At 41.2% G+C, this 18,940-nt stretch overlaps 1 protein-coding gene across 1 annotated transcript in view; it reads left to right on the forward strand.

Annotated features, from left to right (window-relative positions):
- The window catches only part of mov10l1 (Mov10 like RNA helicase 1), a 66,968-nt gene that overhangs the window by 11,641 nt on the left and 36,387 nt on the right, over positions 1–18,940 (forward strand). Inside the window, exons 6-12 of the mRNA XM_073066991.1 lie at positions 1,892–2,082; positions 3,132–3,278; positions 4,911–5,420; positions 5,863–6,063; positions 15,876–15,990; positions 16,077–16,254; positions 16,897–16,967. Of these exons, the coding sequence (XP_072923092.1) occupies positions 1,892–2,082; positions 3,132–3,278; positions 4,911–5,420; positions 5,863–6,063; positions 15,876–15,990; positions 16,077–16,254; positions 16,897–16,967 (1,413 nt within the window). The remainder of the gene's footprint in view (positions 1–1,891; positions 2,083–3,131; positions 3,279–4,910; positions 5,421–5,862; positions 6,064–15,875; positions 15,991–16,076; positions 16,255–16,896; positions 16,968–18,940) is intronic.

The following is an 18,940-nucleotide window of genomic DNA, read 5'->3' on the forward strand; positions in this document are numbered from 1 at the left end:
AACTATTTATTTAGAGATACAGCGTGGAACGGGCCCTTCTGGCCCACCGAGCCACGCTGCCCAGCAACCCTTTGATTTAGCCCTACCCTAAACAGAGGGCAAGGTACATTGACCAATTAACCTACCAACCTTTATGTCTTTGGATTGTGGGAGGAAATCAATCAGAGCACCCGGAGGAAAGCCATGCACACGTAAAGAACATGCAAATTTTATTACCGAGGACGCCAGAAATGATCAATGAACTCCAGCATCCTGAGCTGTAATAGGGTCACGCTAACTGTTACACTACCCATGGCATCCAATTTGTATGCAGTTGATCTGGAAAACTGGAAAACGTTTACAGCTCTTTCCAAGGTGGCAACATCTGTCTGGCTTTGCCATTCTTCCTTGCTAACCACAGTATGGGAGCAGTGTTTTGTGGCATATTTCTGTACTGTGGAGTGTACCATTTGAAAGACTGGTGTAAACGGATTGCATAATTACTAGATACATCAAAGTTCAAAGTACATTTATTATCAAAATATTTATACTATATACAACCTTGAGATATTAGGCTGTGTTTAAAGAAAGTGAACCCTCGCAAGGCGGAAGGTCCCAATGGAGTACCTGGTAAGGCTCTGAAAACCTGTGCCAACCAACTAGTGGGAGCATTCAAGGACAGTTTTGACCTCTCACTGCTAGGGGCAGAAGTTCCCACTTCAAAAAGGCAACAATTATGCCAGTGCCTAAGAAGAATAATGTGGGATGCCTTAATGACTATCGCCTGGTAGCACTCATATCATCAGTGATGAAATGCTTTGAGATGTTGGTCATGACTAGACTGAACTCCTGCCTCAGCAAGGACCTGGATCCATTGCAATTTGCCTATCGCCACAATAGATCAATGGCAGATGCAATCTCAATGGCTCTCCACACGGCTTTAGACCACCTGGACAACACAAACACCTACGTCAGGATGTTGTTCATCAATTATAGCTCATCATTCCCACAATCCTGATTGAGAAGTTGCAGAATCTGGGCCTCGACTCTGCCTCCCCGTGAAAGGGAAGAATTTTCCTTGTACTTTCTATGCCCTGGACTTTCATGTTTTTTTTTTTGGCCTAGTGCTTTCCTCAGTAATATAAACAAGTAGTGGAAGGTCTTGATATTTATAACAAACGTAGAACAGAAATGCAAGGTAAAAGAAGAGTTCGATAAGAGAGAAGGTCAAGGTACAGGAATTTGTTTATTAGTTACACTGATAATTTCAGTTCATCCTTTATTTCTGTGATGAGAAACAGAGAGAGGAGCGAGGTGATTTGTCATCACTCTGTATATTACACATACAGACTGGCCTAAGCAGACCGGGGCCAAGCTTTTGCTCCACTTGAGCCCCTTCCAATCAGTATGATCCAATATGTTCCTACCCAACTTTCTTTTAAATCCATTCAGAAATTTGGTCTCAGCAAGCCCTTCAGAGGGAACATTCACACAAATCAAATTATTACACAGTGCATTAAAGTAGTACAGGGCAAAACAATAATGATGCAGAACAAAATGCAATGGCTACAGAGAAAGTGCAGTATTTTGGTCAGCGGTGACCCCAACTTTAGCTCTGGCATAAGTTTTGATTTTTTTTTTGCATCCTTTGTCCTTTATGAATTATAGGACAGCTATGTAATTCCAAATATGTTTTTTCTCTGTTGGGTCTGTGTTTACTCAAGGAAAGATGCTAATCAGTATGATGGTAATGCCATTATACATCAATGGGTTGACTATAATTGTCTAGATTCAAAACTTTCTCTTGTAATGCTGAATTGCAGCATAAAAATAATCTGGGTATTTTTCTGGTTTCCTACATTGATTAAACATCCAGCATTTTTTTTTTTTTTTTTGCTGTGTTTGTGTTAAGGTACCGATAACTCGAATGCTTCATCAAAGTGGTGTTGTGGATGACAACATTTTCTTCACTCTCGCATCTCTCCAGTTACCACTTGATTATGTTCCAAAAAAAGGTGATGTGGTCAACACCGTGATTGTGGAGAGTAGTCAATCTGTTTACCAGTGGAGAGCTTTGTGTATTGCACCTGTAGAGAAAGAGAGGTGAGATGAGATCCAGCTTTGCAGTTCGACTGAACAACTTGCACATGGAGATTTTATTACAGAGTTGAGGTTCTGTGATTTGGGATCAATTTGTTCAGTCTGTCCATTAAGTGTTTATTGACAAGTTGCCCATTTTAAGGGAATGTATATTTGGGTTTCACTTTATTTATCAGTGGAGCGTTCTTTTTTTTCCCCATTTGGATATATTTCTTTTACGATAGTCTTTGAAAACTACATTGTGCTTATTTATAGCTTGCCATTTTATAGCAAAACTAGCCTAGAAATTTGAAAATGACACTTCCTGTTATGATTGGTCATAGTTCTGCTGTGAGTCTACCACATTGGCAAAAATTAGACGAGAGATCGTGGAAACACATTTTTATTTCAATAAAGCGAGAAGTGTGTCAGAGCGAAAGTAGTGATACCTTGTGTGATATCAAATATTATTTTATGTCCCAACTTTTTATACCTGTCTGTGTTTTAAATAAGTTGTACTTCCAGTGAAGGACAACCAGTTCAGTGTAGTTAGGATGGTGCAAAAGCAGAGCATGGAAAATAGTTGCAAATTCCAAATCATTGTCAAACAATGTGAAAGTAGCAGTCCCAATACTGACCCCTGAGGTACACCACTAGTCACTGGCAGCCAACCAGAAAAGGCCAGTATCTTTCCTGTAACACAATAGGATTTTATCCTGTTAAGCAGAGGGTGTCCAGAACTAGATGGCACTGCCTCAAGATTAAGGGGTGGCCTTTTAGAACAGAGGTAAGGAGGAATTTTTCTAGCTCGAGAGTGAATCTGTGAAATGCTCTGCCACAGACTGCAGTGGTGGCCAAGTCCGTGGGTGTATTTAAGGCGGAAGTTGTTAGTTTTCTAATCGGTCGGGGCATCAAAGGATATGGCGAGAAGGTAGGTGTATGGGGTTGAGTGGGATCTGGGATCAGCCATGATGGAATGGCAGGGCAGACTCAACGGGCTGAATGGCCTAATTCTGCCCCTATGTCTTATGGTCTTGTTCCAATTCTGAAATATACTGCTATCCCTTTCTCAGTTTTTCAGTGCCTTTAATAAAGAACAAAAATCTGGAACAAGTTGATTTGGAGTTATTCTCTGACAAAGGAGGACTGGAAGTTGCAAGGAATTTTGACTTTGGTACCATGAAGCATGGAGAGAAAAAAGACTTGATGGTGTGGATTGAGTAAGTCTGTGTACTTGTTATCTGTAGGAAACACATTTTTGCATCCCCATTTTTCTTTTAAGTAAGACAGTTATAATATTTTTGTCAAGATTTAGATTCACTTTTATTTCAAAAATATATTGAAGACACAGAGGTATAAGTGATTTGAATGTAAGTTTTTAAACTGAATAAATAAAATGTCACCACTTCTGCCCAGTCACTGTCCCAGATAAGCTCTGCAGAGTGATCAAAATGGGATGTGTGTCAGTCAGCCTGGGACTGAGCAAAACATTAAATATATTTGATCACAAACAAGAGAAAATTTGCAGATGCTGGAAAGCCGAGCAACATACACAAAGTGCTGGAGGAACTCAGCAGGCCAGACAGCATCTATGGGGGGAGAAAAGTACAGTTGACATTTCAGGCCGAGATCCTCTTTGGTCCAAAGGGTCTTCCAGCATTTTGTGTGTGTTGCCCTGATAAAAAAAAAATTGAGTCTGTTGAGCAGAACCAATAATATTACAGCAGGTCAGGAAGTTTCATCCAGAATGATTTTCCTGAGGGAGAATTCCTGACCTTTCTGGTACAGTTAAAGGTCACTATAATCTAGATTAGGTTCATTTTATTTGGAGTCCTGTAGTAGGATGCCCACTACTGAATGGATACCATGACTTGTGTGTGACCATGAGCTTGTAATATCATACTAAGACATACTAAAATCACAATTCATGGGTCAAAACACTGTAGTCAATGATGCTACGCTTCTTGTAGCTTGCTGATAGTTACACTAGTATTAAATTGGCCATTGTTGTTCCTTTTCACTCCTCATGGTGCATTGGGCGACATTTTCTGCCGTTTTGGTCACCTTTGACTTTTTTTATGAGGCTGAATTGCTAGCTCAACCCAGCATGGATGGCAAGCGTACAATTTACAGAGCAATTTACAGTAGCCAAAAAATACTACTTTGGGTTGTGGATGGAAACTGGGAGTGGCTGGGGAAACCCATCAGGAATGTGCAAACTCCACACAGACAGTAGTTTGCTGTGTCTGTGAGCTACAAATCTACTGACTGCCCTACTGTATTGTCCCCGGAGCAGAAGACCCTGTTGGACCAAGATTTAAATGTTATTTTGGAGATGTAAGGTGATGGCCAAGAAGGAAGAACTTGCATGGTCCAGGTTCTGTTATTGGATGGGTTTAAGAAGTACTGTTATTCTAGAGTCTGGTAGGGATGTATTGCCATTGTGCCACAACCCCTAAAGGAGGTGTAAGGCACTCCTTCTCTTTACAAGCCTGCAGGTCACTCTTGGGCAAGATGTAGCTCTTGCTTAGTCCCACCCCCGAGGGGTCACATGAAGCCATGGAAGCGGGTTGTGGATATCACAAGTCCTGGTGATGCGACCACTGTCACCAGACAGACAGTCTCTGAAGAGTATTGATAATGTGTGAGACCTCCTGTTGCTCAGGAAAAGGCAATGACAAAGCACTTCTGCAAAAAAATTTGCCAGGAACAATTATGGTCATGGAAAGACCACAACTGCTCACATCATACAACATGTCATGTTATGTTGGCTTTCTTTAATGCTGAGAGTAATGGAGGAGCTAGTCCATTTGATTTTTGTGTATTCTGTTGTTTATCTGTTTTATTTTTAGGAACAAAGGAAAAGAGACTCAAACCCTTCTACACTATTCGGTGGCAGGATGGGTAAGAGAAAAACAATTCTTTTTCACATCACTAGAAGTGGTTCCTTCTGCATTATCCAGCAAAAGCACAGCCACACAACAACAGATCTTCTCTAGAAACGTTTCAAGCTGTGACACAACTAGATCCCACTCATTATCTAAAGGCCTTGAGTCTCTTCTTTCCAGAACAACAGTTCAGCCTGATTCTAGTACCCCCTGTACAGCAGCGGATCACATACATGAACCAACACCTCATGAGGATCAAGATTTGGAACACAGTTCACGAGATATTCGGGCTAAACTGCCAAAGAATCTGCCACCAGCTTCAACGGGTATGGGAAATCAGACAAGCTGTCTGAAAGCTAATGATGCTGTTGAAAAGATAAAACAGCATGTCAGTACAGATGCAGAAAATCGTGAAGCATCATGGCGCATACCTCCTGGAGGAAAAGTCTGCATAAGCCTGACATGTGAAGCAAAGTAAGAGTCCTTTTATTGACAATATTTTATTACTGAAAATACTTTTGATGTGCAGTTTAATGACTGCCCATAGTTTAAAACAAAAAAGCATGCTTGAACTTGTAAACTATATTGGATACATGTATTAGATGTGATCAAAAATGATAGCTCATGAAACAGACATTTGGCCAACATTTCTTTTTCTCAAGTGCCAAATTCTAAGTCCACACCACATGGAAGTGTGAGAGATCCACATTTACTGGAAGTGTGATAGATTTTCAAAACATGAACTTAATGAGTATTAGGGTAAATTATTGTCAATGATGTAGTCCAACTCTAATCAGTCAGTATGATTTTGAATTTTTCAGATATTACATGAAATTTAAATTATTAGAACAGATTATTAATTTTTTCATTTCTTTCAGTTGATCCTTAATTATTATATCTTAATTTTTTTAAACAGAAATCCTGGCCGTGGCAAAGATCTTCTCCTTCTTTATTTTGACAACTTTTTGATGGGTCGCTATGTGGTGGTAGATGTGATCAGTGATGAGGAATCTCTTCTTGCACCAAGTTCGCAATATTATCCCATAAAACCCAGATCTATTCAAACAAATCAAAAGGAGACAACTGCTACAATCGTGTCTGCGCAAAATCCTAAGAGGTGCCGTAAAAATTCTTGGCTAATGTATCCAAGATACATTACTGATACTGATACTGTAGAATAATCAGCAGTACTTGACTTCTAGTAGACTTATGAAGTAGTTTCATGGAATTGGTGTTCATTAGGAAGGAACTGGGTTGGGTGGATTGATATTCTCTAGTGTTTAGAAGAATTAGAGATTATCTTATTGCAGTATACAATATGGAGCTGGCTTGCCAGATATTAAGTCCTGATACAGGGTTTCAACCTGAAATGTTCAGAGTTTCTTCCCTCACAGATGTTGCTCAACTGCTGAGTTCCTCCAGCAGGTTATTTGTTACTCCAGATTCCACCATCGCAGTCCCTTGTGTCTGCCTATTAATCCCTTCGGGGAATTGAGAGTTTGTGTTACAGGTTGGTGAAGGATCAGGGCAGATTCCAAGTTTACCTGGATACACCTTGTTCAAGGGGAAAGAGGGGGAGGAATAAAGGAATGTAACAGTATAGATTAAGGAAAGTACTGCAGTGCTTCAGAAGTAATGACCTAGAATGATCCACGACAGTATCTGTCTAGTGTTAAGTAATAATTTAAATATAATTACATAACTGCAACTATGGTGCAGATTGCCACCACTGGGAAGAGCAGATTTCCAGTATTTTTTTGCAGAAGTTAAAGCAATAGAGTAGTGTAAATTATCCAAATATAGTCTAGAACAATAATGACATCAGTGATCTTGAATATGTTCAAAACTTGCTTCATGACAATATTTCTGGCATCGCTAGACTTGGTTCTGACTGAAGCAGAGTGAACCAAATATCATTGGGGAGCATCTAGGAAAGAGCAGTTATAGTATCCTAAGCTGTCATTTTGAGGCCTCTGTTGCTCAGGGTCAGCCATGGATGTTATGTCCTATCTGTCTAGATATGCATGTCTGGGCATTACAATATGGGGTGCAGGCTCCCCCTCTCTACACATCTGATAAATCCAAAGGAATGCCAGAGACCAATACAGTTTGGTACCAGCAGCATTGCAGGAATTGCCAGTCATTGACCTCAATGTAGGACTGCTGTCGGAGCTCGAGCTCTGTATTTCCCTTGGGATTTACTCTTGAAGCCTTCCACATAAGTGGGTATAGCCACATGGCAACAGTGGTTTGAGATCAGAGTTTCCTTCGCCTGTATGAGCTGCCAATCACAGCTGAGCCCCATCTGCGTGAAGTGACTGGTTTTAAGCTGCCAGCGCCTGTCTTTGCCCCTTCTCCTGTCACTAGAAACTGTTCTGCATCTTGGCAGCTAAGCCACACATGAAGGCCATCATGGACTTGGTTATCAGCGGCTAATTGAGGCAGAGGCCATTGAAAGCATTCAATAGCTAGAGGGAGCTTGTCCCCATTATCACCCCCAGCTATAACAACCTTAAGGAATGTAAGCTGTCATATGAATTGCTATAACAAGAAGTTGACCACTGGAAGGTCCACAAAGTTGGGGGGGATCTCTGAGAACAGAAGAGTTGCAAATGTTGCATTGTTATTCAAAATAGTTACTGGGTTTGTTCTTACATTGTACAAGCCAGGGGTTGGTGGGTGGAGTTGTAGAAATAATAATTATTTCTAATAACTGAACTAGCACATTAATTAGATAGCTCCACATTGATTAGAGAAAAGCAGCATGGATTTGACAAAACACATCAAAGTAATTTCATCTATAGGGAGAAGCGCTGTCGACGTTTCGGGCCGAGAAGTAACTGAGGACAAGTGAAGGCAGTGTAGTTGATTAGGTCTGTCAGGGGTATTTGGTAAGGTGCCTTGTCATCAGTATTGAAGATCATGGATCTAAAAGGGCTATAGCTGTATGAATAGAGATATGTGGTTAGTAACGGAGCGGGTTGTTTTTGCGCTGGAGGGTAGTGTATAGCAGGGCCCCATAAGGACACTTTTTTTTCTTAACATAGATTAGGGGTTCCCAACCTGTGATCCTTAGACTCCTTGCTTAGTGGTATTGGTCCAAAAAAGGTTAGGATCGCCTGACAAAGATCAATGGCATGGGCTCAAGTGTACAAGGCAGTTTGCTAAACCACAGATGGCACAAAATCTGGAGGTGTAGTGATCTATAATAGGACAAGTAGAATAGTAATAGACATCAAGGAGATGTAGTCAGCTAATGAAATGAACAGACAAGTGACAGAGGAAATGTAATGCTAATAATACAAAGTGTTTAATTTTGCAAGGAAGAATTCAGAGTCATTATAAACCAGAGGGTAGGATTGCATTCTGAAAGGATGCAAGAGAAAGGTTTGTGGTTATATGTGCATTTTTTAAGTGCAAATGTCAGGACTGGTTGAGAATGTGGTTTAAGAAGTATACAAGTTCTTGGACATTATAGACTGAGGATCAAGGATGTAATTATGAATGTTTATGAAATGCTGGTTGACTGACACAATGTTTGTTGTGTATGAGTAACTTTAGGAATGCAATGAGGATGCAGAAGGGATTTACCAAGGGAATTCAGGTGATGCGAGCCAGTGAGGTGTCGTCATGGAAATAATGAATGGGGCTGTGGGAAGTGAGGGCAGCTGGGTTGCTCCTGCATAAAGTCAGTATGGATTCAATATGTTGCAGCCATTCTGTGAGTCTTTGGGATTTTTTTTCTCTCCCTAGAGAACTGGATATTTTACGTGTGTGTGTGTGTGTGTGTGTGTGTGTGTGTGTGTATAGTCACAGGATGCTGAGAAATCTCAGTAAAAGAGGATAAAGATAACTGAAATGGAGCTAAGATTGGAAGATCATTACAGTCACTTTGTGAACGATAAGGAAGGCTCAAGGCCCAGTTGTGCATTTGTGTGCTGGCATATTTGTTGTGGTTTGCTCACACCTTGCTTGGGTTTCACTCTTTAACTGTTAAAGGAAAATGGACAAAATGTCCGTGAAATGAACTGTGCATCTTGTGGATGGGGTTTATGGCATTGCGCACCGATCAGCCAGAAATCCATTATTTCTGCATTATTCACATTAGTCTAAATAATTAAGTCCCTGCTTTCAGTGTAAATGTATTCATGAAAAATATAAATCATAGATTTAAATATAAAGTTTTTGTAATAGTGTCAGAGAGGGGAAAGTCCTACATGCTTCCATCAGGGGTGGGGTAGATAAAAACAAGCTGTTGGGTGAGTTCAGTGTGTCAAGCAGCATGTGTGAAGGCATAGGATTGTAGACAGTTCAGATTGAGACCCTGCATTAGCACTGAGTGTAAAGAGGTGGGGTTGGGTAGGAGGTGGCACCCACAAGGCAGAGGGTGAGGAGGGGATAATGAACAGATGGAGTTTAGTGGATGACTAAAGAATGTAAGTGATAGCTGGAGACCAATAGGGAACAAAATATCATATGTAATGAGAAGGGGAAGGAGTGAATGGAACCTGATGACTATTTGGTCAAATGGGAACAGTAGGGGAGGGGGTAAGGATAGCAAACTGAATGGTTGGTCTAAGTATGTAGGTGATCAGCAGATGGATCTGCTGGATGTGAGAGAGGGGACCAAAACTAGATAACTGAACTGTGAGGTAGGGGGAGGTTGGTAAGAAGAGGATCTGTAAGAGGACCTGGGTGGATCAGGAGAACAAAAGAGACTGGGAGTTAATCTGAATTTGAAGTTCACGTGGTTGGGTTGTACATTCCCCAGGTGAAATGAGGTGCTTTTGTACATTTGGTCTCACCCCAGTGGTGGAAGAGTCTGCAGATGGACAGGTCGGTGTGGAAATGGAGAGGAGAACTCAATTGGCTAGCAAATAGGAGCTCAAGATGGTACAGGTGTCCCCCATTTTTTTGAACGTTTGCTTTACGACACCTCGCTGTTACGAAAGACCTACATTAGTTACCTGCTTTCGCTAACAGAAGGTGTTTTCACTGTTACAAAAAAGGCAGTGCGCCCCGAGCAGCCAAGCTCCTCCCCCGGAACTGCATTCTAGCCGGTATTGCTTAAATACGTGCCTGTGAGCATCTGTGCTTTATGTCAATTTATTTTGGGCAGCCGTTAGCAAGATGAGTTCTAAGGTATCGGAAAAGCCTAAAAGAGCGCATAAGGGTGTTATACTTAGCGTAAAACTAGAAATAATAAAGTGTTTCGATCGTGGTGAATGAAGTAACGATATAGTGAGTTTGGCTAAGGGTTTGTGGAAGTTGACGACGATGATGTTGAAGAGGTTTTGGCATCCCATGACCAAGAACTGAGAGATGAAGAGCTGATGAAGAGGAAAGGATAACAATTGAAACTGAACACAGTAGTGAACAGACTGAAAGTGAAGTCGTCCAGGAACTGAACAGGAAGCAACTGCGTGAGATTTTTGCTGCGACTGACAACGCTGCAATGATTGCAGAAAAGTATGGCTTTAATTTTGAAAGGGTATGTAGGTTTAGGGCATACTTGCAGGATGGTTTGAGTGCTTACAAAGAACTGAATGATAGAAAAATGCGCGAGGCTAAGCAGGCAAGCATACTGTCGTTTTTCAAGCCAGCCACAGCAGACGATGAAACTTGACCTTCAGCATTGAGGCAGACAGACATAGAAGATAGTGGCCTGCCTGCCCTGATGGAAACAGACGATGATGAGATGACACCCCAGTCTCTTCTACCTCCCACCACCTCAACCTCCGATGACTCAGCCTAACACGCCATCATCAGTGTGCTCACTGTCTTCCCGATTCCGGTAAGTGAAACTACACTGGACATAGATTCTTTCTACTTTATATAGGCTGTGTATTTTTATGTGTTATTTGGTATGATTGGGCAGCTTCATAGCTTAAGGGTTACTGGAAAGAATGTTTCTGCCAAGAGTGCTTGCGCCGAGTCTTTCTGCTGAGAGCGCTTGCGTGAGATTTTCGCTACGGTGGACAGTGCTGCAATAATTGCAGAAAAGTATTCCTACTTTATATAGGCTGTGTATTTATCAGATCATTCCTGCTTTTACTATATGTTACTGTTATTTTAGGTTTTATGTGTTATTTGGCATGATTTTGTAGGTTATTTTTTGGGTCTGCGAACGCTCACAAATTTTTCCCATATAAATAAATGGTAATTGCTTCTTCACTTTACGACATTCCGGCTTACGAACTATTTCATAGGAACCCTATACCTTCGAATAGCAGGGGAAACCTGTATCTGCATATAGAACACAGGTGCTCGACAAAGCAGCTGCTTGGTCTCGCTGACAGGAGGCACGTAATGCAACAGACAAAGCTGAAGGAAGTGCATGAGCCCCTACCTCACTTGTAAGGGCTGTTTAGGTCCCTGGGTGGAAGAATGTATTGGAATAAAGGTATCACCTCCCATAGTTTCAGGGGTTATGTCTGGGGAGTGGTAGGGAATGAACTAACTGGGGAGTGACAGTGGTCCCTGCAGAAAGGAGTGGGGAGTGGGAAGTTGCAACTAGCAGAAAAGACAAATGATAATATGCTGGATGTGTAGGCTGGTAGGTGAGAGGTGAAGACCAGGGGAGCACTATTCTGACTGATGAAAGTGGTGGTGGGTGGTTATACGTAGCTCAGAAGAACAGGAATTAGAGGGGATGTAGGTTAATGCTCAATCAACCACAATAGTGAGGAAGCCACATTTCCTGGGGAAGGAGGACATCTTAAATATCTTGGAATGGAAAAGCCTCATTTCAAGAATAAATTTGGGTAAAGTTCTGTTGCTTTTTAGCTGGAGTAAGATTTTAAATAAAAAGTGTGATGAAGTAATTTCCTCTCTCACCTAGAGGGGGTCAGTTGTGCTGTGAGGATTACATTCCTTGACTTCTCTAGTGCCTTTAACACCATCCAGCCCAAGATCTTAAGGCACAAACTAACGGAGATGGGAGTAGACTCTCACATGGTGGATTGGATAGTGGACTACTTGACAGATAGACCTCAGTATGTGCGGTTGGGAGACTGTAGGTCTGACACGGTGGTCAGCAGCACAGGGGCGCCGCAGGGAACCGTACTCTCTCCGGTCCTGTTCACCCTGTACACATCAGACTTCCAATATAACTCAGAGTCCTGCCATGTGCAGAAGTTCGCTGATGACACGGCCATAGTGGGGTGTGTCAGGAATGGACAGGAGGAGGAGTATAGGAAACTGATACAGGACTTTGTGATATGGTGCAACTCAAACTACCTGCGTCTCAATATCACCAAGACCAAGGAGATGGTGGTGGACTTTAGGAGATCTAGGCCCCATATGGAGCCAGTGATCATTAATGGAGAACGTGTGGAGCAGGTTAAGACCTACAAGTATCTGGGAGTACAGTTAGACGAGAAGCTTGACTGGACTGCCAACACAGATGCCTTGTGCAGGAAGGCACAGAGTCGAATGTACTTCCTAAGAAGGTTGGCGTCATTCAATGTCTGTAGTGAGATGCTGAAGATGTTCTATAGGTCAGTTGTGGAGAGCGCCCTCTTCTTTGTGGTGGCGTGTTGGGGAGGAAGCATTAAGAAGAGGGACGCCTCACGTCTTAATAAGCTGGTAAGGAAGGCGGGCTCTGTCGTGGGCAAAGTACTGGAGAGTTTAACATCGGTAGCTGAGCGAAGGGCGCTGAGTAGGCTACGGTCAATTATGGATAACTCTGAACATCCTCTACATAGCACCATCCAGAGACAGAGAAGCAGTTTCAGTGACAGGTTACTATCGATGCAATGCTCCTCAGACAGGATGAAGAGGTCAATACTCCCCAATGCCATTAGGCTTTACAATTCTACCGCCAGGACTTAAGAACTTTTTAAAAGCTATTAGCTATTGAGACGGTGATTTAGATGCATATCATATTTTTTTTTTTACTGAGTTAAGTATTGTATGTAATTAGTTTTGCTACAACAAGTGTATGGGACATTGGAAAAAAAGTTGAATTTCCCCATGGGGATGAATAAAGTATCTATCTATCTATCTATCTATCTATCTATCTATCTATCTATCTATCTAATTTAAGTGATTTATATCTACAAGTAAATTAATTTGGTTCAAGAATAGAAAGCTGCATTAGAAAGAGTGGGTTGAAATAACTTCAGAAGAAACCGAAGCAACAGATAAAGATGTCTGGCAAAAACCAGTAAGACATTTGCAGTGACCTAATAACCAAAAGGTGCTGGAAACAAGACAAGTGATTTTTTTTTGCTTAGAGGAAAACATAATTTTCTTACATCAGAATAAATAGGAGTGTGAGTTGGCTGGACTCAGCAGGCCACACGACATCTACAGAAAAGAGTGAACAGTCGACATTTTGGGCCGTGAGTTCCTCCTGCATTTTGTGTGTGTTGATTTGTATTTCCAGCATCTGCAGATTTTCTTGTGCATGAGTTGGCCAACAGGCTCCCTCAAACCTGCCCACCACCCTGGGTTTATGGGGAGAAGAGAGAAAATTGCAGAGGTTCACTTCCTTCTGGGAGATAAAATTTCTACTACCTCAATTTTAAATGACCAGTCCCTTATTTTGTAGTGCCTTGTTTTGACACTTTCAGTGAAAGCAGGTCAACACCTCTGTCAAGCTCCCTTAGGAATTCATATGTTCAAATAAGGTCGCCCCCCCCCCCCCCCATTCATCTAAACTCCAGCCAACACTGATCCAATCTGTCCAGGTGAATCTCCTTCGGACTGTCTCTATATTCCTTGCAGAGACAGTGGTGAGTGAATGGGGATTGATAAGATTGTTCTACAAAGGTCTGCCCTAGGCCCAGTAAACTAAACAGCCACCTTGTCTGCTACACTCATACTTTAAATCAATGAAATAAATTTCAATTTATAGTGACGAGTGGGAAAACTAATTCAGTGATGATGCTGAGAAGATCTTTGCTGATAAGCAAAAAAAAGAGAAACAATGCTGAACTCATTTAGAGATAGTCCGTCTGAATGGACTGAACTTATTTAAATAGTCATTTAAAAAATATTGTTGTAACTATTTAAAATGAAAACAAAATAGGAAATAACACACTCAAAATGCTGGTGGAACGCAGCAGGCCAGGCAGCATCTATAGGAAGAAGCACAGTTGATGTTTCGGGCTGCAACCCTTCGTCAGAAGTAAGGTTTTTTTCCCTTGTATGAATAAGCATATTACCTAAAGAGCTGAGGAAATTCATTAACATGAGATCTGCAGCTGTTTGAAATCTTGAGCAATACACATAAAATGCTAGAGGAACTCAGCAGATCAGGCAGCATCTATGGAGAGGAATAAACAGTCGATATTTCGGGCTGAGACCTTTCACCGGGATCAAGCCAGTACAGCCTTAGTCTAGTGTTTGGAAACTCAGGTCTATGAATCTATGTCCAATGCTCAAGCTCCATCACACTAAGCACTGTTGCACCTCAGGTCTGTAGTGCTCACACTGCTGACTTGTGTGCACTGCCAGACCAGCTCAAACAGCATCTACAGTGGTTGGCCTCAGTGGCATACGAAGAGGAGGTAGAGAGGCTTGTCAAATGATGCAGGAACAACAACCTGATTCCAAATGAGGGCAAGACAAAAGTGATGATTGTGGACTTAAGGAAGGCAAGATTGACCGCTTTCCATTACACATCAATGGCACTCCTATGGAAAGAGTGAAGAGCAAAGAAGTCATTAGTCAAGGAGGCACGCAGTGTCCACACTTTCTGAGGAGATTGAGTCCTGCAAGGTTCCCTTCCTCCATACTAACAGCTTTCTACAGGAGCACCGTCGAGAGTGTTCTGTCTGGCTGCAGAAGCTGCAAGGCATCAGGCCACAAGACCCTACAGAGGATTGTAAAAACCGCCGAGAGACTCACTGGGGTTTCTTCCCCCCACCCCTCTCCATTTCTGACATGACAGCATTGTAGGACATGATACATTTTTGAGGATCCCTACCACCCATCTCACAATCTCTTTGACCCATTACCGTCAGGAAGAGGGTACAGGAGCATCAGGACTAGGACTGCCAGACTGCATAACAGCTTCTTCCCCAGGCCGTGAGATTAATGAATATCCTGCAACTACCAAGGTCTCATCACAAGGACGATAAGCTGTTTACTATACTGTTTACCTCTGCTGGTACTGCATGCATTTTGAGTTGTATTTTATTAACTTATTTGTGGTAATGTTTTATGTGCTGTGTGTGATTGTGTTTTGTGGGTGCACTGTGATCCTGATGAACATTGTTTCATTTGGTTCTATATCTGTACAGTCAGGTGACAATAAACTTGAACTTGTTTGATAGGCGGACATTTAAGACTAAATTTGAAACAGCCCCAGTTTTATAGACACTTGGATCTGATTTTATAGATGGCCAGATGTGCCGCCTCCATTCAGAATCCAGTGCATGGTGTCACTAGTCCAGGCTGATTCCTATGGGATACTCAGCCTCATGTGAGACCAGCTGGAGGCCAGTTTGTGGATGAGCAAAGGGGTTCTGACTTCCAAAAAGGAAAACTTTTAAGCACGATCAGAACCGAGAGGTTGGTGTAAAATATATTTACTGGCACTTCATTGCAGCATCAGTTGAATCTATTGAGAAGATAATTAGTAAGTGCTGTTAATCTGTTCCGTACCCTACAATATTTAATTTATGCACTTCATGCGTAATTCATCTGTAGATTTTATCCTTACTTTCATAAGTTATTGTGCATTATGTGTACTACTGTGCTTTACACCCTGGTTCGGAGCAACATCTTGTTTGACAATATACATGTACATAGTTAAAAGACAATAAACTTGACTTGATTTCAAAGTTATCTTAATTTTGATTAAATCCTGACCATGGTTTTAGAGCCTGGTTTGTAGTTGTGTGACAGAGTGCAAGTTTGCAAACAAATTTTCTTGGATAAAAGCTTGTCCAGTTTTAATACTGTGCGTGTTCTGTCTAGGCTTACAAGAAGGCATGTACCGAACTTCCTAGCTCAGTATCCTATTCCTGAGCAATTGAAGGAATGCATCGATAAAGGTGGTGATGTTCTCACAGTCGCGCCACATCTCACTGAGGTTAGTAACTCTGCTTATTTTTCTAGATTTAAAAGAAAAGCTGTTGCCTTTTTTAATTTGAAAATTTGTTATTTAAATCTCCCCAGCCTTTGAGCATGTTGAACTATAAAGACCATTTTTCAACTCTTCTGTGGCTGGAAGAAATCAAAGTTGTGGCAAACATGAGAGAGTTTGATATGATGGCAGTGGTCTTGAGAAAGCATGGAGACTTCCTCGTTCTAGAGGTGCCAGGGCTGGTTGAAGGAAGGCCATCTGTAATTATTGGTAAGTTAGTTATTAAACCTGGGAACTGAGCGTTATTGAAATCAAGTGAAGAATGGGAATTGAAGCAAAAGATCAGCTGTAGCCTTACTAAATGACACAGCCAGCAAGGGAGGCCAGATCCATGTTGATTGGTGAGATCTAGGCACTTGCAAGCCTCATGACCATAAACGTCAAGCCCTGGTAACACTGAAAGCCAGCAAGCTGACTGTCAAAACCATCAGTCTAAATTTGCCAAATTTCTACATCGGTTAAATAGATTAAAATTAGCAGTTAATGCCAAAATATGTATTCATTCATCACAGCTCATCCTCTTCACAGAAGTAAATGGAGTTGCTGAAACTTTGCTTGGTCTAACCTGCCACAAGTTCTAGTGGGCGGGTTTCCTGTCATAAATGCTGTGAAGGTGCAGAAATTATTGTTTCCAAGGAAGTTCAGAATTATAGGACTATGCATCATAATTGGAGAAATCCCAAGCATCCTGACTGGAAAAGATGGTAATGCTAGCATTTCTTAAAACTCCAGGCTGAATTTGTTTTACATGAAAAGTCAGGGAATGATTAGATCACAAATGTCTTGCTAAATATTCTTTGTACACTTGTCTAGATACTGATTTCATTGAAGCTTACTTGTGTTTGTCCTTAGGTGATCAAATAATATTGAAGAATACTTATTGCACAGAAACTACAGTGCGGTATTTGGGCTTTGTAGTCGAGGTAAATGAGCAATAAAATTACACTCTGGATGCCATTTATTGCTAGGAAACAATATGTTATTGTTCAAAATCATTCACATTCTTATTGGCGTACAGTGTGTTTAAGCCAATATTTCAATTATAGCTTCAGATTTAACTGGAGTAATATTCATATGTCTGTAAATTTTGATATATCTATAAAATCTTTTGATACTGTATCTCATATTTCTTAATCCCGACAGTATCAGGTAAACATGTTAGACAATCCTGTGAGAAGTTGGAACATAGCTTCTAATTTTCCTGCATGTGAATTGTTCAAAACATTCTTCCTTCAAAATGGTTTGTTCAGCTTTCAACATGTAATCCCTTTGATATGGGATACAGCTGCCTGCCTTCACTATTCATTCCCTTAACTGAACATAGGTTCCTGCAAGTCTCACCTTTTTCTTGCACCTCGTATAGAATGTTGTCCGTGTTGCAAGGTTCTGAGTTCTTTTGAAACTGTTTTCCATAAAGGAACAGAGTGATTGGGGAGGTAGACAAGGGATAGTGTAAAAAAAACTGTTAAATGATTAAGCTTTTAGATATGATAGCTTTTACACATAAATATGGAGGGATTTGGATATCTGCAAGTAGAAAGAGATTGAGTTTATAAATAATTCTGAAAATGTGTAGCTCAGATGGTTGATCATTGAGTTGAGTTATTCTCCAGTCTTGGTAATTTGCATACAAATATTTTGTTCACCTACATCACAATTGAGTTTCCAAATGACAACTATTCAGCAGATTAGTAAGTATATAAAGGCCAAGCATTTGGAGGAGTTAACAGCGCACTAATGATGTCATCTTATATGGTGATGAAACGTTCGCAAGAAAATTGTGAAGATTGGAGAAAAACTCAGCCCAAACAGATTTAGTTTAATTTGGCATCATGTTTGCCATGGAGATCATGGGCTAAAGGGCCTTTTCCTGTGCTGTACTGTTCTGTGTTGAAGACTTGAGAGGTGTATACTCTCACTTTTCCATTCTCTTTTGCCTTTTTGCCTTCTTGAATGACTTTAACAGTACATTATTGTGTTGAGTGCCATATGAACTCAAAAGTATCACTGTACCACGATTGCCAGGCTAAATTTAAGGGTGCTTCCATTTTAATTGATGCAGACAAGTACCATGCTTTGCAAAATGAGCTTTCAGGATGTAAAAGAATCTAAGCAAGTACTGGAGTTGAAGCATAGGGGGAAATAGGTTTGACAGGCTGGCTTGCCTTGCCTAGTTTTACTTTATGATCCAGATGTCTCTTACAATACCTGAAGATGAGTAATACGTATATTTTATAAAACCTACTTATTAATATATATTAATAATTTATTGTATTTACTTCCTTCATGTACATGAGTAAAAATATTTATATTACATCTCCATCTAAATATGCAAATTATAGTAATTTATAATAGTATGTACAACAGAACAGTCAATATAACAGAGAAATACAATTGTAACAACATGAATTAATCAGTCTGATGGCCTGGTGGAAGAAGCTGTCCTGGAGCCTGTTGGTCCTGGCTTTAATGCTGGGGTACTGATGCACCATCAATAACTCTCTGAGATGTGAGGCGAGATATAGGCTTTTATTGACTGGAAGAAAGAACAAGCAACAAGCAGCAATTGACCACCATACTACATCCTGGAGACTGAGCAGGGCTCAGGCCCCAATCGCCTTTATATCGGGGTCAGTGGGAGGAGCCACAGGAGCAGTCAGCGGGGGGGCATGTCCAGACAGGTATATGTAGTTCACCACAGGTACCGTTTCTCAGATGGTAGTAGCTGGAACATTTTGTGGTTGGGGTGACTTGGGTCCCCAGTGACCCTTTGGGCACTTTTTACACATCTATCTTTGTAAATGTCCTGAATGGAGAGAAGTTCACATCTACAGATGTGCTGGGCTGTCTGCACCACTCTGCAGAGTACTGCGATTGAAGGAGGTACAGTTCCCAT

The sequence above is a fragment of the Hemitrygon akajei genome, chromosome 14 (genome assembly GCF_048418815.1).
Source record: "Hemitrygon akajei chromosome 14, sHemAka1.3, whole genome shotgun sequence".
NCBI classification, from domain to species: domain Eukaryota; kingdom Metazoa; phylum Chordata; class Chondrichthyes; order Myliobatiformes; family Dasyatidae; genus Hemitrygon; species Hemitrygon akajei.